The following is a 21148-nucleotide window of genomic DNA, read 5'->3' on the forward strand; positions in this document are numbered from 1 at the left end:
ATTTTATTTATTATAAATATGAATTTGTATTAAAATAAAATTAATTTTAAATTATAAATTAATGCAGTAAATAAGTAAAATTTAAATGCTGCTGCTGCTAAGTTGCTTCAGTCTTGTCAGATTCTGTGCGACCCCATAGACGCCAGCCCACCAGGCTCCCCCATCCTTGGGATTCTCTAGGCAAGAACACTTGAGTGGGTTGCCATTTCCTTCTCCAATGCATGAAAGTGAAAAGTGAAAGTGAAGTCACTCAGTCGTGTCCGACTCTTAGCGACCCCGTGAACTGCAGCCCACCAGGCTCCTCCGTCCATGGGATTTTCCAGGCGAGAGTACTGGAGTGGGGTGCCATTGCCTTCTCCAAAATTTAAGTAAAATAAAATGTATTTATTTAAATAAAATAAAATGCCCCAATAAAACCCCTTTCCTGCAGTTTGTGGACATCGCTGTCTCTCTATTCTGAGATTTCAGAGGATACCCTGAAGGTTCGCTTTCCCATGTGTTTCCTCTCTCTGGAATTACCTCTCTTCCATCCTTAGGCCCCTGCAGGCTGAGGTACATTTCCTGCTGAGTTTTGCTCTACAAAGGGCCCTGTCCTGCATTCTTCAGCTTCCCGACAAGGCCACCAATACATGCTGCCAAATGGAATTACATGCAGCAAAGTCCAAGATAACAAACAACTTAAAATTAAAAGGGGTCATTTGCTGACATTAGACTTCGCTGGTTTATTGGATAACCAAACCCAGCCCCCATGTACCCTGCTGCCCTCAACTAACCATCGCCAGGCTACCAAACCCTTCATTTTAGTCCAAGAGCCCCCAGATCCATTCCCCACCACACCTTTAACTTTCCTCAGTACAAAACATTTTACCTTGGTTTTGCATTAAGTTATTTTAACAGATGCTGTGGGAATGGGTGTAGGGGTGGATTCAACTTCTTCATTAAGGAGGACCCATTCATGAGTCTTTTCCTAGATGTTATCATCCCGCCCTGCACCACCCCCCCCAAACTATTCCTAGACATATTTTCCCTAGACATTTGAAAGAATGATTTAAAATGCTACATTGTTGTTGTTCAGTGGCTGAGTTTCTACCCTCCGGCCCTTTGCCACCCCATCAGTTCAGTTCAGTCCCTCAGTCGTGTCGGACTCTTTGCGACCCCATGAATCGCAGCATGCCAGGCCTCCCTGTCCATCACCAACTCCCGGAGTTCACTCAGACCCACGTCCATCGAGTCTGTGATGCTATCCAGCCATCTCATCCTATGTCGTCCCCTTCTCCTCCTGCCCCCAGTCCCTCCCAGCATCAGGCTTCCTTGTCCTTCGCCTCTCCCAGAGTTTGCTTAAACTCATGTCTATTGAGTCAGTGATGCCATCCAACCGTCTCGTCTTCAGTCACCCTCTTCTCCTCTAGCCCTCAGTCTTTCCCAGCATCAGGATCTTTTCTAACAAGTCAGCTCTTGTATCAGGTGGCCAAAGTATTGGAGTTTCAGCTTCAGAGTCAGTCCTTCCAGTAAATATTCAGGGCTAATTTCAGTTTAGATTGACTGCTTTGGTTTCCTTGCAGTCCAAGGGACTCTCAAGAGTCTTCTTCAACACCACAGTTCAAAAGCATCAGTTCTTCAGTTCTCAGCATTCTTTACAGTCCAGCTGTCACATCTGTACGTGACTGCTGGAGAAACCATGTGTGTGTTGTCACTTTAGTCGTGACCGACTCTTTGTGACCCCATGGGACTGTAGTCCGCCAGGCTTCTCTGTCCATGGGATTTACCAGGCAAGAATACTGGAGTGAGTTACCTTTTTCCTCCTCCAGGGGATCCTCCCAACCCAGGGACTGAACTGGCAACTCTCAGTTCTGCATTGGCAGGCAGGTTCTTTACCACTAGCACCATCTGGGAAGCTCCGTAAGCTATGGAAAAACCATAGCTTTTGTTGGCAAAGTGATGTCTCTGCTTCTTAATACACTGTCTAGGTTTGTTATGGCTTTTCTTCCAAGGAGCAAGTGTCTTTTAATTTCATGGTTGCAGTCACCACCCTCAGTGATTTTGGAGCCCAAGAAAATAAAGTCTGTTACTGTTTCCATTGTTTCCCCATCTATTTGCCATGAAGCGATGGGACCGTATGCCATGACCTTTGTTTTTTGAATGTTGAGTTTTAAGCCAGGTTTTTCATTCTCTTCTTTCATCTTCAAGAGGCTCTTTAGTCCTCTTTGCTTTCTCCTATTAGGCTGGTGTCATCTGAATATCTGAGGTTATTGATATTTCTGCTGGCAATCTTGATTACAGCTTGTGCTTCATCCAGCCTGGCATTTCACATAATGTCCTCTGCATATAAATTAAATAAGCAGGTTAACAATATACAGCCTCAGTGTACTCCTTTCAGTTTAATACAAAGATTAAGTGAAAGATTGTAAGAAAATATATAAGGAGAAAAGTTATTTTCCCATTTAAACCTAAATGGGGTTTGCTAAAAAAAAAAAGAAAAATTTCAAAGCAGTGTAGTTTTTTCTTAAGACTAGACAGAATATTTTTACTATAAACCAGTATATAATCCATTTCAAAAGAAAGATAATAGCTATTTTATTATTTCAAAAAACTTTTGTTGAACTGTAGTTGATTTATACAGTGTTTCAAGTTTAATACTGCAAAGTGATTCAGTTATAAATATGCAATAAATATTCTTTTTCATTATGGATTATGACAAGCTATTAAATATCATTTTCTGTGCTATACAGTAGGTCCTTTTTGTTTATCTGTTTTATATATAGTCATGTGTATTTGTTAACCTCAAATTCCTAAAATATCCCTCCTCACTGCTTTCTTGTTTGGTAAACACAAGTTTGTTTTCTATGTCTGTGGGTCTGTTTTTGCTGTGTAAATAAGTTCCCTTTCATCAATTGTTTAGATTCCACATATAGGTAATATCATATGATATTTGTCTTTCCCTGACTTACTTCACTTCGTGTGAACATCTCTAGGTTGATCCGTGTTGGTGCATTATTTCATTCTTTTCAATGACTGAGTAATATGCTGTTTTTAGATTTTTTTGTGTGTGTAATTATAAGACCCTTTTTGCAGATCCGTATATTTGAAGGCTCTATGTCATGATTTGCCAAATGATTGGCAAATGCTGAGGAGCTACATCTTCTCTTCCAGTATCAAAGGTCAAACATTGCAGTCAATTCTGGGCTGTAGTGCTTCATCTCAGGAAACTAGATGAAAATGAGACCCTGCACTTCAGACATTTATCCTAAGGAAGAATTTAAGAAGAACCCACAGAAGCACACATATCATTCTAAATGACATTTAATTGCTTTTCTCCCCCTTAACTATAAATATTTATATTCCATGGCGAAAATACATTTGCTCAGAAAGGTAAGACGGGTTGGTTCCTGGCTGTTCTCTGGGGAAAACTTCATTCTCTGCTATTCCCCTGTCATTATTCAATGTTTCCAAAGGAAGCTGGGAGAGTCTCAGGAAAATAGTTTGAGGTTTGTCTGACTGACTGGATGCGGGGTAGGAAAAAATGAGGTGGGTGTAGGGAAGTGCTGATGGCAGAATTTCCCACAGGTAGATGTATCCAGGCAGGAAGAAGACTTCTTCAAGACCAGAGATGAAGCGTGGTGCGATGCACTGGATGAAGTGAAAGCCCAGGGTATTTGCAGATCGCCAGCGCCTCCCCTGATCTACCTGTCTGTAGTGTGCTCCTAGAATAATCAGAAGAGAAACTCCCTGACCATCCAGCGGTTAAGACTCAGTGCTTTCACTGCTGAGGGCCTGGGTTCTGTCTCTGGTCAGGGAACTAGGATTCCACCGGCATGACAAAAAAAAAAAAAAAAAATCAGAAGAGCTTTCATCCCAGATTGTGTTGCCCTTTGGGGTCCAAGAAAGTCTGTTGGCGGCCTTCCAAGGGAGCATCTTGTAGAGGAAGGAATTTTCTCCTTCCTGCTGTGTCAGAACCTGCTTCTGAGTGGTGGTACAGCGAGTGCCTCAGGAGGCTAAGGTTGCTGGGGAGCAGAGATGAGCAGAACTTCACTTTAGAGGGGTGCATTGTGGAGAGGCATACTTACCTACACAAAGATGACTCTGCACAATAGCCACAGTAAAACTTAAAGCCTCTAGGAACACAGAGGAGAAATTATGGGTGTTTGAGGATCTCAGGAGATTTGTGCTGGTGGAATGGGAAGAGGAGATATTTGGAAAGGGATTGATTTTCTCAAAGACAAAGGTGGGGGTAGTTCCCAGGTGGTCCAGTGGCTAAGACTTCAGGCTCCCCTTGCATGGGGCCTGAGTTCAATCCCTGATGGGGGAACTAGAGCACATATGCTGCAACTAAAAGAATTCGCGTGCTGCAACTAAGACCCAATGCAGCCAAATAAATAAATAAATATAGGTATTCTTTTTTTAAAGGCAAATGTGGAAGAGTATTAGCCAGGATCATTTAGGATGGAATGTTACTATCACATTTGAGAAGTTGCGGTCACACACAGAAAGAATAGTGTCTACTTGTGGGAGATTTTCATTTGAATGCAAAGTAACCATATTCATAGTTTTGAGAAATGTTTGTTTATTTTTATTAGAAATTCTTATATTGTGCTGTTTAAAAATTATTTTATTGAAGTAGAGTTGATTTACAATGCTGTGTTAATTTTTGCTGTACAGCAAAGTGATTCAGTGATACCTGTATATACATTCTTTTTCTTATTCTTTTCCAGTATGGTTTATCACAGGAGACAAATATGTTTATTGAAGATCAAAATTAGATTTCACTTATTTGACTCAGAAATAATTAACCAGATTTGGGACTCCACATTCTCTGTTAGGTACAGTGAGACCAGACTTTGACAGCAAACTTTCTGGAATTTGCCAACCTCACTAATAAATCAGGGATAAACATTTTGTGTCATAGAATTGTTGTGCAGCCAATAGTATCTGGCACATTTAGAAGTGTCTAGTGATATTTGTTCATTGCTTACTAAAAAGCCTTCACCAGAAAATTCAGCTAGTGGCAGAAGGAACATGAGAGCAGAACTCCAAGGGCCTTTGACATCCACTGCACCATGCCTGCGAGAACGAGATGGCAGATTCTTGTATAAGACGGAGCAAGGAGAAGAGCATCCTGCACTGGGGGCCAGGCGGGTGAGTTTGTCCCAGTTCTGCTTCCAGCTCCCCTGCGCCTTGGGTTGGCGCCTCAGCTGACCCCTCCCATGATCAGATTGCTCCAGTGGAAGCCAAGGGGCTCTGTGTCAGGAGTAACTACGGCCCCATTTCACAATAACAATTCTCACATTTGTCAGACATCACCATTTGGCTGCTAAAGCACTGGTTTAATTATTTATTGTTTCTTAATGTGGACTATAACAGTTAGGTGATAGCAATTCTAATGTTTTGTGGTTTTAATTTTGTTAAACAATGTTTTTATAGAAAAAACATGTGTGCTATAATCTCTAATTGTATTAACCACAACCATGGGAAGTTGGGTTGATTGGAGGGGCAGGAAATAGAATTGCTGGTGTCAACTTACCCAAATTCTAACTGCAAGAAAAGGAGGAAGAATACAGACCCTTTCATGAACTGGCCTAGAAAACCCAAATATAAAAAGAAAGGTTATAGTGGTCATACTTTATTGTTCTATTTACTTATTTTCATTATTTATTTATTTTTTTGAAGTATAGTTAATTTACAATGTTGTTAGTTTCAAGTAAACAGCAAAGTGATTCAGTTATGCATATATACATAATATATTATTTTTCAGAATCTCTTCCATTATAGGTTATTACATGATACTAAGTAGAGTTCCCTGTGCTATATGGTAGGTCCTTTCTGCTTACCTATTTTATATATAATACTGTGTATATGGCAATCCTAAACTCTGAATTTTGGGCTTCCCTGGTGGCTTAGTGGTAAAGAATCTGATAGCCAATACTGGAGACACAGGTTGGATCCCTGGGCTGGGAAGATCCCCTGGAGAAGGAAATGGCAACCCACTCCAGTATTTCTCCCATCTATGTACTAACCAAGCCCGACCCTGCTTAGCTTTCAAGATCAAATGAGATTGGGTGCGTTCAGGGTGGTATGGCTGTAGACCCATTCCAGTATTTCTTGCCTGGGAAATCCCAAGAACAGAGGAGCCTGATGAGCTACAGTCCATGGGGTCACAAAAGAGTCAGACACAGCATAGCGGCTGAACAACAGCAACAAAACTCCTCATTTATCTCCCCCCACACCCCTGCTATCCCCTTTGGTTTGTTTTCTTTGTCTATAAGTCTGTTTCTGCTTTGTAAATAAGTTCATTTGTATCATTTTTTAAGATTCCACATATAAGTGATATCATACGATATTTGTCTTTTTCTGTCTGATTTATTTCACATGATATGATAATCTCAGTGTCCATGATGGTCACACTTTAAATGTATATTCATCATGTGTATTTCTAAGGGAAGACTAGGGAGAGGCCAATGTAAGTGGGAGGTGATGAGACTAATACTGCAGCAAATATTTACTGCACATATACTAGACATTCGGTACCAGAACAAGCATTGTATATACATTATGCCCTTTGCCCTATAGCAGGCACAATTATTCTCTTTTTACAGAAAATCAGCTTGCTAATGACACATGGAAGGTTGCTGGCATTTGAGGCGAGGTGTGTGACTCCTTCGTGTGAGTTTCCCAGATTGTTGCCTAAAAACGGGAATGTAAGGAAAGGACCTAAAAATATTTGGCACTTAGTGGTATAAAGAAAGATTCGCTGGTGCAGGGGTGGCAAAGCTCCCCAGTTTGCAAAGTGTACTTAGTAATAGGATATTTTGACATTAGTATGTAATTTTAGCAAGTTCTGACCTATATTCATCTGGAGGGAAGTTCCATTGCTGTATTAAGTGAATTTCTAGTTTGTGATGCCTCGCCAAATGCTGGACCAGACGTTTTTGCAGGGCTCAGCACTGGCGATCGCAGCTGTACCATGAAACAGTTTTCAACTCTCAAGTAGCTGTTACATTAGCAAAGTAAGACAATAGCCAACTAAACCCTGAGCGTCATCAGGGGAGGCTGCTGCTGATTAGTAAACAATAGGGATTTTCTCTAATAGAAGTGCATCTGGTAGCTGTGGGAAACCGTCTTTAATCCCCTGTAATGAGTTTAGAGGCTGTCAGAACATTTGATGACAATGTGGGCTTCATTTTAGCTGCTCAGTTAGCCTGTTGTGTCCACACTGAGTTTACACCATCACTCTGCTTATTGGCCTTGGTTTTCTCTCTTTCTCTTGTTTTCTCTATTTTACTTTGTGGTCCTACTACTCACCGTCACTGAGGCTGGAGAACCCGGGTCCTCCCGACTCCTTACAACCTTGACTCAGCACGTTTCCTGAATGCATCCCTTCTCTGCCCGCTCTGTCACTTCTGCCCTTGTCTCACCTACACTTGCCTGGACCGCTTCCAACCCTGCCTCCTGCTCCCTAAAGCTCAGTCTCCACCCAGCCTAGCATCTTCTGTTTAAACCCAAGACTGAGCAGTCTCTGTCCATTTGCACCTTTGGGGAGCCCCACTGCGTACAGAGTCGAGTCTCCTCCTTACCTGTTACCCTCTGTGGCCTGCACAGTTCTGTGGGCTGTGTCTCCTCTCTGGGCCATTTGCTTAAACTGTCTTCTTTGTCTGGAACTCCCTCCCCGCCCACCCCATCCCCAAGCCTCCTTTCCTTGCCCAGATCCTCATCTTTGTTTGAGACAGTTCAGATGTGAGCCTCATTCTCTGCTCCAGGAACAGCAGGTGACGCTCCCCTTTATCCCTGTGTCTATGGGAACAAACTAGGGATTCAATGTATTCCTGTCACCATCAGTGTTCATCTTCCCTGTGATTCTGTATCTGTCGGTGTGTCTACTGTCCTTCTTTGGAATGTTAGCTCATTCTTATACAAGTAGAAAAAGTCCAATGCCTGATAGTAAAACTCACACAAGAGCTATGACCAGAAGGGTTTTAGAAAACCATGCAAATAGCTCTTAAACATAGGAAAAGATGTTTGGACTTGTGATAAAATAGGAATGTCAATTATTGCTGCTGCTGCTGCTGCTGCTAAGTCGCTTCAGTCGTGTCCGACTCTGTGTGACCCCATAGACGGCAGTGCACCAGGCTCCCCCGTCCCTGGGATTCTCCAGGCAAGAACACTGGAGTGGGCTGCCATTTCCTTCTCCAATGCATAAATGTGACCATTTTTTAATCTGTCATAAATCCAGAAGTTTGATAAAACACCCTGTGGGTAGTGTATGGAAATAGGAATTCTCAAACATTGCTGGTTGGAAACAAAATGTTTCAGCCCTTATGAGGGGAGAAATTTGGCAATGCCGAGCTAACTTATATATGCTTTTACCCTCTGGTCTGGGAATCACACTTCCAGGAATCTACCCCAAAGATGTACTGCTAAATATGTAAGAAAATGTTTGCACAAACTCATACTTTATAATGGAGAAGGAAATGGCAACCCACTCTAGTATTCTTGTCTGGAAAATCCCATGGACAGAGGAGCCTGGTGGGCTACAGTTAATGGGGTTGCAAAGAATCAGACACGACTTGAGCAACTGAGCACATACTTTATAACACGTTTTATAAGAGCAAGAGATTGGAAACAGCCCAGATAACCATTAATAGAGGTCTAGCTGAATAAAGGGAAGGTGGAAAAACATGCATTTGGTTTGCTACTCTTTTTCTAAGAAAAGGGAGGATATGATTATAAATCTGTTTTTTTCTTTTAGTTTTTATAAGTTTTCCTTTAAGGAAAAAGAGGTAAGATGTAGATGGCAAGCTAGACTTCTCTAGCTTGACTTCTCTAAATATCCTTCATTTTAGGGATTTTGTCTTGGAACCATGTAAATATTTCATTTAATTATTAAATTTTTTACTAATTTTTTTCTTTGTTTTTAAACTGAAGTAAAGTAGATTTACAATATTGTGTTAGTTTCTGATGTACAGCAAAGTGACTTAATTGCTAACAAAATACAACAAATGAACCAAAATAAGTACTGAGTTGGTGAAATAGTCTCCCAGAAAAAAACTAATTCTCTCCTCTATTTTTCTTTCCCTCAAAAAGCTGAGGGAAAGAAAATTCTGCCATCAGAATTGCTGACCTTAAGCCCATAACAGACTGTAAAGTTTGTAACAGTCTCTAAGGTAAAGTGGAAGCCTGAATTTCCAGGGTAGGTTAACCGGAGGTCATTGGACAAAAGTGTATTTTACTAAAGAATTACTTTTCCTCATTCAGGTTCCTCTTTCCCTTCTCTCTCACCATCACAAAAATCCAAAACCATGGTGAGAAACCTGAATGGGTGGGCTCCTGTCTTCCCCTGCTGCTGCTGCTGCTTCTAAGTCACTTAGTCATGTCCGACTCTGTGTGACCCCATAGACGGCAGCCCACCAGGCTCCCCCGTCCCTGGGATTCTCCAGGCAAGAACACTGGAGTGGGTTGCCATTTCCTTCTCCAATGCATGAAAGTGAAAACTGAAAGTGAAGTCACTCAGTCGTGTCTGACTCTTCACGACTCCATGGACTGCAGCCTACCAGGCTTCTCTGTCCATGGGATTTTCCAGGCAAGAATACTGGAGTTGGGTGCCATCGCCTTCTCCCAGGAGGTTTCAAACTTGACTTTCTTGGAAAATGGTAGTTCCAAGGACACAAATAGGGAATTTTCAGAGAAAAGCTTTCAGCTGGTGTTAGAGAGCCCTCGATTATAGTAACAAGAACTGGCTAACCTCAGGAAGAGTCGAAAAGCCTCTGAGACTACAGAGATTAAGAGTGCCATGCTGAACAGATCAAAGACTAGTAGCAAAAAAGACTGATGTGATTTGCCTGTGCTGGAGAAAAAGAATAACTTCTGGTTAAAGGGTTGAGTGGTTAAAATGAAAAGCCCTCTGTATAACACACTTGTGCATGTGTGTCTGCTGCTGAGACTAAGATGTTCCTGCTCACTGCACGGCAGGCCAGTGAGTCTAGAGTCAAGGTGCTGGAGCAGGGAATAGTGATTTCATTCAGGAAGCCAGTAGATGGAGAAGATGGTGGACTCATGTCCCAAAGAACCATCTTAGCTGAGATAGAATTCAGCTACTTTTATATTAAAGGAGAGAGGTTGTGACTGGTTGTTGCAAACTTGTTGGTGCTAGAATCCTTTGTTCTTGCAATTATCCAGGTAGGTCAGGTCACAATGTTCCTATAAACCTCCAACAAGACAAATGTTATCCTCTGTTCTGCAACTTTTAATCCATATGAATGGAAGAATGTTATACCTTTAAAGATCAGAACTTTGAGAATGGGCTATATTTTAGGCAAGAGGCAACATTCTTTCACAAAGGTCAGAGCCAGCAAGACAGTACATGCAACGGAGCACAAGGGTTAGAGCTAAAGGAACAGATCCAATATGGAGTCAGGTCTGTTCTTTCCTGTTACACATCTGTGTGGTCTGGTCATGCTCTGGTCATGCTCTTTGGAAGCTGGTTGTGGGCAAGATCGTTGCTATGCTAAGTCACTTCAGTTGTGTCCGACTCTGTGCGACCCCACAGACGGCAGCCCACCAGGCTTCCCCATCCCTGGGATTCTCCAGGCAAGAACACTGGAGTGGGTTGCCATTTCCTTCTCCAATGCATGAAAGTGAAAAGTGAAAGGGAAGTCGCTCAGTTGTGTCCGACCCTTAGCATGGACTGCAGCCTACCAGGCTCCTCCATCCATGGGATTTTCTAGGCAAGAGTACTGGAGTGGGGTGCCATTGAGATCTATACCTGTGGACAGAAAGAAGCTGAAGCGGGATTGGGCAGAGGAAGAAGCTGAACTGTGGTAAGGGCTCAACAAAGCCTTGGCTCACCGGGTGAAAAATGGTCCCATGACAGGTGGAAACATGACTTCATCCCCTCACCTCAATGAGTCTTCTGACCATGCTGCCCAGGGAGGGCTTGACCTCTGACAGAGACCAGCTCCCCGCAACTAGAACAGTCCCTTTAAAATTTTTATTTATTTTTTGCTTTTGGCTGTGCTGGCCCTTCAGTGCTGTGTGGGCTTTTCTCTAGTTGTGGAGTGTGGGTTCTCATTACACTGACTTCAGTAGTTGCAGCAGCTCCTGGGCTATAGAGCACTGGCTCAACAGTCGTGGCACATGACCTTAACTGCTGTGCAGCAGGTGGGATCTTCCTAGATTAGGGATCGAACCCGTGTCTCCTACATTGGCAGGCAGATTCTTTACCACTGAGCCACGAGGGAAGCCCTGAAGCATACACTTGAAGGGAGACCTGGGGGCACATCCCTTTGCTAGCCGGCTAGCCACCCTCTCTATAGTTAACATAGAGTGTTCTTAGTGTAATTTCTCTCAACAGACAAAAGGCATCACATTTTCAGTAGAGAATACATGCTGTATATTTAAGATTGAATTCAAAATTGCAATTAGAGTTTATGTTCCATGGATTATCAAATGGTCAATGTTATATTTCCAGGAAGGCTGGAATTAGCTGTTGATTTATTCATTCCACAAACATTTCTTGAGTATCTATTGTATCGTAGTCTCTGGAAATTGAAATATGAATAAAGATGCTTTTCCCCTGAACTGGGAGTTGGCTTCTAGTAGGAAGCAGAGAAAATAGACAAATGAAACAAAGTGGAAGGAATTTAACAGGTAGGTATAAAAAAGTTGCCATAGAAGTTAAAGGGGCGTGAAAGAGCCAGTGGTCAGCTGGGTCTGCAGACCTCCTCCTGGGAGAGGAGACGTGGGCTCCACCTCTCAGAGGACAACAAATATTCCCAAAGGAATGTTACAGGAAGAACAGATGAATGAGTAAAGGCTCAGAAGAACGAAAGAACATCTCACATGATGGGAACCAAAACTAGACTATGTGACTGGGGCACAGATTATGTTTAAAGAAGTACTGAAATGTGGGGGAAATACATAAGCAATTATCTTATTCATTTATTAATACAATTTTTATTTGTATTTTATCTAGCCGGGTTTCCTCAAAAGCTTTTAACCAAGAGTTTGTGATTTTTTGTTTGTTTGTTTGGTTTTGTGATAACATCCTCCTGCACAACATTTTTTGGGACTATGTTGAAAGATGGTGTTGATTGAGTCTGCCAGGTCATGGGTACCGTAAGGCTGCATGATTTCTAGTATCCAAACAGGTCTGTTCTTGACTTGATGTTGACAGATAAGGGAAAGAGATGATTGGGCACCATTCCTGGGGATGCTGCGGCTGTGTCTGTCTGTTCCTGGAGGCTGGAATACTGACCAGTGTTAGAGGGAACACTCTGCCTTCCTGTCATAATGAGTCCTTAGCAACCACCTAGTTGAGGTCGCAGACAGGGAAAGGAGAGACAGCAGAGTCTTTGGCTCTTTCTGGTACAGATAAACTGGTCTGAGGAAGAAAATCCAGTAGCACAGCTACACCCTTGGCCATGGCGTGTGTAACATTTCGAGAACCAGTATCAGCCACGGTGGGAAAGCGGATGGTGTTCACAGGTAAAGGGCTTTTCTGCATCTTTCACAAGGAGACTGAAGCTTCCTTAATCGCTCACCTATATGATACTCAAATGACGATGGACTCGAGAATGAAAGAACCACACACACTTATTCTACATGATTCTGCTGCTCTTATTATGCACTCAACCTAGGCTGACTTGCCTTGAGAAGATTTGTGATCCTGTTCTCACTAATTTAGGAATTTTTTCATATCATACAGTTTATGTTTGTGTAACTGGGGCTGCTTTGATATTAATACAAATTATAGTAATGATCATATTTTCATTATTACTGATTTAAGTTTCTTGTATTTTTAGAAACTTGGCATATTTGATTGATAAAAATTTGAGCAAGATGTAAGCTTAGTAAAATGTCGGCACGCATTTTGTTCCTTCAGCTTGCTTTAAATGATTTGGATGGTATGTCTGTGTGGAATTATATATATGTATAATCAAATCACTTCGCTGTGTACCTCAAACTAATGAAACATTGTAAATAAACAATACTTCAGTTTTTTAAAGGTAGTTAAATAGAATATGACTAATTGTGATTTCTGCAAGAAATGTCACATTTTATCTTATTTCCTTTATGTTTTAAAATCACAAGCCTATTTTTAAGCATATCCCTTGCTTATCTGTAAATTCTCACTGCAATCATGAGAAGCTTGGCTCCCGCTCTTTGCCATCCATTTATTTAACTGCTTAATTCCCACCAGGTCTCCCTCATTGCAGGCAGATTCTTTACCATCTAAACCACTAGAGAAGCCCTATATATGTGTATATAAGTATCAGAAATGCTAACCAGTACTTCAGGAGAAGAAACTTTGTCAGCTAGAGTACAATGCTTCCTTACCTTCGTTTTGCCTTTGGGCTTAGGGCTCTGCTCATTTCCAAAGTTGCTTAAGGTCGAAGTTACCAAAGGTGAGCTCCTTTCACCCACTCCCTCCAGTGAGACTGGTTTATATATTTGTAACACGGTTATTCTCCTGTCACTGTCTGAATTCTATTCTAAAATCCCCCAGACTCCTAAATGATTTTTAAGATTGCTCCAAGGTTGCTCTCTGTGCTGTAAGTCTTCAGGTTTTGACAGCTTTGTAAGGTCACATACCCACCATGACAGTACTTTTCAACCCTTTAAACGTCCCTGTGCTTCACCTACACATCCCCCCTCTTCCCTCACTGAGTTCCTGGCAACCACTGATCCTTTTTCTCTCTCTAAAGTTTTGCCTTTTCCTCTGGGTATCATAGAGCTGGAGTCATAGAGTGGGTAGCCTTTTCAGATTGGCTTCATTCTCTTGTCAATGTGCATTGAAATTTCCTCCATGTCTTTTCATGGCTGGAGTGTTCACTTATTTTTATCGCTGAATAGCCTTCCATTGTAGAGTTGTGTTACAATTTGTTTACCTAATCATCTTGGCAATTCTGAGGAAAAAAAAAAAAACTTCTATGAGACTTTTGCATAGATGTGTTTTCAAATCAATTTGGTACATACTCAGCAATGTGATTGCTGAATCATATGGTAAGTCTCTGTTTAGTTTTGTAAGAAACTGCCAAGTTGAAATAAGTCAGAAAGAGAAAAACAAATATCTTATCTTAATGCATATGAGTGGAATCTAGAAAGATGGTATAGATGAGCTGTTTGCAGGGAAGGAATAGAGATGCACGCATAGAGGACAGATGTGTAGACACAGGGCAGGAAGGGGAGAGTGAGACGAACTGGGAAAGAAGGCTTGACATATATACACTACCACGTGTAAAGAAAATAACTAACTAGTGGGAAGCTGCTGCGTAGCACAAGGAGCTCAGCTCTGTGCTCTGCGATGACCTAGAGAGGTGGGGTGGGTGTGAGTGGGAGGGAGGGTTAAGAGGGAGGGGATATCTGTATACATATAGCCGAGTCACTTCGTGGTACAGCAGAAACCAACACAACATTGTGAAGTGAAGCCGCTCAGTCGTGTCCGACTCTTTGAGATCCCGTGAACTGTAGTCTACCAGGCTTCTCTGTCCATGGGATTTTCCAGGCGAGAGTACTGGAGTGGGTTGCCATTTCCTTCTCCAGGGGATCTTCCTGACCCAGGGCTCGAACCCAGGTCTCCTGCACTGCAGGCAGATGCTTTACCCTCTGAGCCACCAGGGAAGCCCAACATTGTAAAGCAACTATACTCCAACAACAACAAAAGATCAGAAAAGAAACTGCCAAATTGTCTTGCATAGCAGCTGTACCATTTTGCGGTCTCGCTTGCAGTTCAGTGAGAGTCCCTGTTACTTTGCACCCATGTCAGCATTTGGTGGTCTTTCTGTTCTCACCTTTAGCCATTCTTACCAGATATAGTTATGTCTCATTGCTGTTTTAATTCATGATTCCGTAATGGCCAATGACCATACACTTATTTGCCATCTGAATATTTTCTTTGATGTGATGTCTGTTCATAATGTTTGCCTATTATAAAATAATTGTTTATTTTCTTATTGTTGAGTTTTAACAGTTCTACATGTATTTTAGAGACAAGTCTTTTATCAGAAAAATGTTCTGCAAATATTTTCTCCTGGTCTGTGGCTTGTCTTTTCATTTTCTTATCGTAGTCTTTGATAGAGCAGAGCACAAGTTTTAGTTTTAATAAACAACTTTAATATTTAGTTTAATAAACCACTTTAATATTTAACATTTACTAATTTAGTTTTAATAATCGATTTTTCTTTCATTATGCTTTTAATATTGTATCTAAAAATCCATCACCAAATCCAGAGTCTCCTAGATTTTTGCCCTTGTTTTCTTCTAAAATTTTTTCCTATTTTGTGTTTTCATTTGTCTATCATTGATTTCACAGTGATTTTCTTGTCTTTTAAACTTTTCATTTCCATCAGCCAATTGATTTCCTTTTCTCCTTAAGCCAGCCTAGGTTGGCTTTTCTGTCACTTGCAACCATGAAAGAGTTTTAATGATCCTTAAAATTTCTTATAAACTGTGTCAGTGTGTACTTGGTTTCATGTGTTTGCTGCTGCTGCTAAGTCACTTCAGTCGTGTCTGATTCTGTGGGACCCCATAGACAGCAGCCTGCCAGGCTCCCCTGTACCTGGGATTCTCCAGGCAAGAACACTGGAGTGGGTTGCCATTTCCTTCTCCAATGCATGAAAGTGAAAATTGAAAGTGAAGTCGCTCAGTCCTGTCCGACTCTTAGCGACCCTATGGACTGCAGCCCACCAGGCTCCTCCATCCAAGGGATTTTCCAGGCAAGAGTACTGGAGTGGGGTGCCATTGCCTGTTTACATAGCTCAAATTCTTATCACTTTTGATAGGCTTCAGGTTTCACATTAGGTTGATGCATAATAATTCACTTCATGTTCTCCTATATTTTATATTTAAATTCCAAATTTCTTCTGTTACAGTTAAAGCTGTATGAATACTTTTGGCTGTTTTTCCTTCTCTGTTATTTTCTCATGATATATTTACAGTGAGTGGAATTAGGTGGTGAAAGATACAAACTTATTGAGGCCAGAGACTTCAGAGGAGTGTCTAAAAGACTATGAACAATATATTTGTATTTAAAGTCTGCAAATAGTTTTTAAAGTCACTGTTATTTATTTTTGATAATGGGGAGTTATATATCAATCTTTTTACTATAACATTAAAAATTTTTGTTATGAATATTTTAAAACATATCCCACTTACTGTCATTCATATTCAACAATTTATCAAAAACTTCCCACATTTGATCACATAGTTTTTTTTCTTTTTCATTTGCTAAAATATTTAAAAGTGAATTTCAGATATTCAGATATTCTATTATACCCTACATATTTCACAAGCATGCATGCTAAGTTGCTCAGTCGTGTCTGACTCTTTGAGACCCCATGGACAGGCTTCTCTGTCTATGGGATTTTCCAGGCAAGAATACTGGAGTGAGTGGCCATTTCCTTCTCCAGGGGATCTTCCTGACCCAGGGATAGAACCTGAGTCTCCTATCTCTCCTGCACTGGCAGGGGGATTCTTTACACCAGTCCATTCTGAAGGAGATCAACCCTGGGATGTCTTTGGAAGGAATGATGCTAAAGCTGAAACTCCAGTCCTTTGGCCACCTCATGCGAAGAGTTGACTCACTGGAAAAGACTTTGATGCTGAGAGGGATTAGGGGCAGGAGGAGACGGGGACGACAGAGGATGAGATGGCTGGATGGCATCACTGACTCGATGAATGCTGGTCTGAGTGAACTCTGGGAGTTGGTGATGGACAGGGAGGCTTGGCGTGCTGCGATTCATGGGGTTGCAAAGAGTCAGACATGACTGAGCGACTGAACTGAACTGAACTGAACTGAAGCCACATGGAAAGCCCCACATATTTCACTGTGCATCACCCCCCACCCATCAAATGAACATATTCTTACACAGCTACATTGTCATTATCACATCTAGCAAAATATAAAACTATCCTCTGACAATATGTAATAACTAGTCCATGGTAATATTTCCCTCATTGCCTCTAAAATGCATTTTTACAGTTGATTGCAAAAATATGGATCCGAATTAGGTCCACACATTGCATTTGGTTGTGTTCTCTCCTTTGATGTCCTATAAGCTGGTACAGGTGGAAGCAGTGACAGACTTTCTCTTCTTGGGCTCCAAAATCACTGTGGATGGTGACTGCAGCCATGAAATTAAAAGATGGTTGCTTTTTGGAAGAAAGGCTATGACAAACCTAGATAGCATATTGAAAAACAAAGACAGGTCCATATAGTCAAAGCTATGGTCTTTCCATAGTTGTGTATGGATGTGAGAGTTGGGCCATAAAGAAGGCTGAATGCTGAAGAATTGATGTTTTCAAACTGTGATGCTGGATAAGAGTCTTGAGAGTTCTTTGAATAGCAAGCAAATCAAACCAGTCCATCCTAAGGGAAATCAACCCTGAATACTCATTCATTGGAAGGACTGATACTGAAACTGAAGCTCCAGTACTTTGGCCACCTAATTTGAAGAGCCAGTTCATTGGAAAATACCCTGATGCTGGGAAAGATTGAAGGCAAAAGGAGAAGAGGGCAGCCAAGGATGAGATGGTTTGATGGCATCACCAATTCAATGGACATGAACTTGGGTGAACTCTGGGAGAAGGTGAAGGACAGAGAGGCCTGGGTGTGCTGCAGTTCATGGGGTTGCAGAGTCAGACGTGACTTGGCAACTGAACAACAGCAACAATAAGCTGGTATAGTCTTCTTTCTTTTCTTATTGCAGAGACCGGGTGGGTCATCCAGCAGAAATACCCAACATTCTGAATTTGCCTGGTATCATGTCATTTAATGTGTTCCTCTCTCCTCTGTGTTTTCCAAAATTGGAATCTGGCTCTTGAGGTCCAACTCTTTGGGCAAGCTTGTTGCTTGAATGCTGCTGTGGTCAACATATCATATGCAGATCAGACGTTACACTTTCAATTTCTCCTAGACCCGTCACTTAGGACCTTTCTAAGTTGTTGGGACTTAGTTCTCTTCTTTCAGAATTTGGAACTGATCTCAATGAGAAGCTCATGTTCTTGTAAAGATATTGGTGTAAGGGGATATGAACTCTGGTTAGGCAAATAAAAAGTTGATGTGCTGCGTACTATACATCAAATATTGTATAATTGCAATAAAAACATGGAAAATATTTTGTCACTATTAATAATTAATGAAAAAGCAATCAAATATCATGAGAAATCATTTTAAAATTTATGCTGAATGCTGGTATGTGAGGAAAAACTAAGTGGATTATCAGAGGATGAGGAAATAGCTGAGAAGTTTTGCAGAAATTTTGAAGATGATTTCAGAGCACTTTTAAGAGTTTTATGGAGTTTTTACTAAAGCCTAATTTAATTTTGGGGCTTCTCTAATGGCTCAGCTGGTAAAGAATCTGCCTGCAATGCAGGTGACCCAGGTTTGATCCCTGGGTCGGGAAGATCACATGAAGAAGGGAGTGAATTCCCTGAACAGAGGAGCCCTGCAGGCTACAGTCCATGCGGTGGCAAAAAGGCAGACACGGCTACATGACTAACACTTTCACTTTCAATTTAATTTTAAAATCAAATTTTCCCTTTCTGCTGTAAGTGTAACACTTCATACTTATTAATAGCTATAACTGTTTAAATTTCAATCTCTTTCATCTCTAGTGAGACTCCATTATTCTGCGAGATGATTCATGTGTATTTACTCAGTGTACTGCCACTAACAAACTAATTTGCTGATTCATTACATTTTATTTTTCTGCCCAATTTTAATATTTTTCCCTTTAAAAAATATTTTTGATTCTAAATTTTTATCATATATATTTGAAATTGAATGTAACAAATAGAAATTGAATCCTTATTGAATACTGAAAAGTTGGCCATGAGCTTCGGAGGATACAAAAATGAATGTGAATAAGATGTTTTTTATGTCTTCCAGATACGTATTATCTGTTGTTCTTGTTAGAACATCAGTTCAGTTCAGTCGCTGAGTCGTGTCCGACTCTTTGTGACCCCATGAATGGCAGCACGCCAGGGCTCCCTGTCCATCACCAACTCCCGGAGTTCACTCAGACTCACGTCCATCCAGTCGGTGATGCCATCCAGCCATCTCATCCTCTGTCGTCCCCTTCTCCTCCTGCCCCCAATCCCTTCCAGAATCAGAGTCTTTTCCAATGAGTCAACTCTTCGCATGAGGTGGCCAAAGGACTGGAGTTTCAGCTTTAGCCTCATTCCTTCCAAAGAACACCTAGGACCGATCTCCTTTAGAATGGACTGGTTGGATCTCCTTGCAGTCCAAGGGACTCTCAAGAGTCTTCTCCAACACCACAGTTCAAAAGCATCAATTCTTCGGTGCTCAGATTTCTTCACAGTCCAACTTTCACATCCATACATGACCACAGGAAAAACCATAGCCTTGACTAGACAGACCTTTGTTGGCAAAGTAACGTCTCTGCTTTTCAATATGCTGTCTAGGTTGGTCATAACTTTCCTTCCAAGGAGTAAGCATCTTTTAATTTCATGTCTGCAATCACCATCTGCAGTGATTTTGGAGCCCCCCAAAATAAAGTCTGACACCGTTTCTATTGTTTCCCCGTCTATTTCCCAAGAAGTGACGGGACCATATGCCATGATCTTAGTTTTCTGAATGTTGAGCTTTAAGTCAACCTTTTCACTCTCCTCTTTCATTTCATCAAGAGGCTCTTTAGCTCCTCTTCACTTTCTGCCATAAGGGTGGTGTCATCTGCATATCTGAGGTTATTGATATTTCTCCCAGCAATCTTGATTCCAGCTTGTGCTTCATCCAGCCCAGCGTTTCTCATGATGTACTCTGCATATAAGTTAAATAAACAGGGTGACAATATACAGCCTTAATGTACTCCTTTTCCTGTTTGGAACCAGTCTGTTGTTCCATGTCCAGCTCTAACTGTTGCTTCCTGACCTGCATATAGGTTTCTCAAGAGACAGGCCAGGTGGTCTGGTATTCCCATCTCTTTCAGAATTTTCCACAGTTTATTGTGATCCACACAGTCAAAGGCTTTAGCATAGTCCATAAAGCAGAAATAGATGTTTTTCTGGGGGAAAAAAAAACCCCATCTATTTCTGGAATTCTCTTGCTTTTTCAATGATCCAGTGGATGTTGGCAGTTTGATCTCTGGTTCTTCTGCCTTTTCTAAAACCAGCTTGAACCTCTGGAAGTTCACAGTTCACATATTGTGGAAGCCTGGCTTGGATAATTTTGAGCAATACTTTACTGGCGTGTGAGATGAGTGCAATTGTGTGGTAGAACATCATACGTTGTCCCATTTTCCTATTTAATCTAAATATTCACCACAGATGTCCTGGGAATGTAGCGTGACATGAAAAGGAGACAGAAACCCAATTCCAAAGGCCTTGAGGAACCAAGTAGACAAGGTGGGGATGGAGGACCATTACCTCATGGGATGCTTCACAAACTACTCCCTGTGCTTTTTAAAGTTTTGTTTCCTACTCCTTTCTCTGGACTGGCATAATTAGAGAATAAATTGCCTCCTATATGATGGATGGATCTTAGATTTTATTTATTCTACAACTAATAAAGGGATAAAGATTCTTGTGGAAAAAAGTGTCAGTAGGTCCAACTTTTAAAACTTTTAAAAAAGTTGATATGAAACATATGCTTGAGTAAATATATTCACCTAGTGTCCAGCTAGATAACATTTTACAAAGTGAACACACCAATGCACTTACTTTTTAGATTAAGAACATGAATATTTTTGCCATCCTAAAATGTTCCTTTATATCATTTCCCAACCAATTCCCCCAAAGTCAAACATTGTTTCAATGTTTAGAATCCATATGTTTTTGATAAACGTGAGTTTAATTTGGTGGGGGGGGGTACTTTTCTTGTCTGTATATTTGAAACATTTTATTTGCCGGCTTTTTCTTTCATGTAAGTTTTATTATCAATTTGCTAAGTTTTATTACGCAGTGAAGAGATTTTATAGATAGTGATATTTAGGCATTAAAATCTCCTTACTATGAAAACTAATATCATAAATAAAATTCTGAAGTGATTTTAAAGTATCTTAGAGCTTGGTTATGTATTTTTACATCTGTTTGCAAACAAATGATACTATTTGTTTACTCAATTCCAGGTTCCATGCTGCTTTAAAGTTATAAAATTACATTTTAAAAGGTACATTTTTTATTAAGATTTTTAAAATAAATT

The 21148-nt window shown here is 40.9% G+C and overlaps 1 protein-coding gene across 2 annotated transcripts in view; it reads left to right on the top strand.

Annotated features, from left to right (window-relative positions):
• The first annotated feature begins 4896 nt into the window (after positions 1 to 4896).
• Positions 4897 to 21148, top strand: part of SPMIP2 (sperm microtubule inner protein 2) — a 136143-nt gene continuing 119891 nt past the window's right edge. For both annotated transcript variants that reach the window (XR_011445969.1, XM_070289347.1), the window contains exon 1: positions 4897 to 5133. Coding sequence is in view for 1 of the 2 variants with exons in the window: in XM_070289347.1 (XP_070145448.1) it covers positions 5014 to 5133 (120 nt within the window). In the remaining variant the exon portion in view is untranslated. The remainder of the gene's footprint in view (positions 5134 to 21148) is intronic.

Source organism: Ovis canadensis, chromosome 17 (genome assembly GCF_042477335.2).
Source record: "Ovis canadensis isolate MfBH-ARS-UI-01 breed Bighorn chromosome 17, ARS-UI_OviCan_v2, whole genome shotgun sequence".
Classification (NCBI taxonomy): Eukaryota; Metazoa; Chordata; class Mammalia; order Artiodactyla; family Bovidae; genus Ovis; species Ovis canadensis.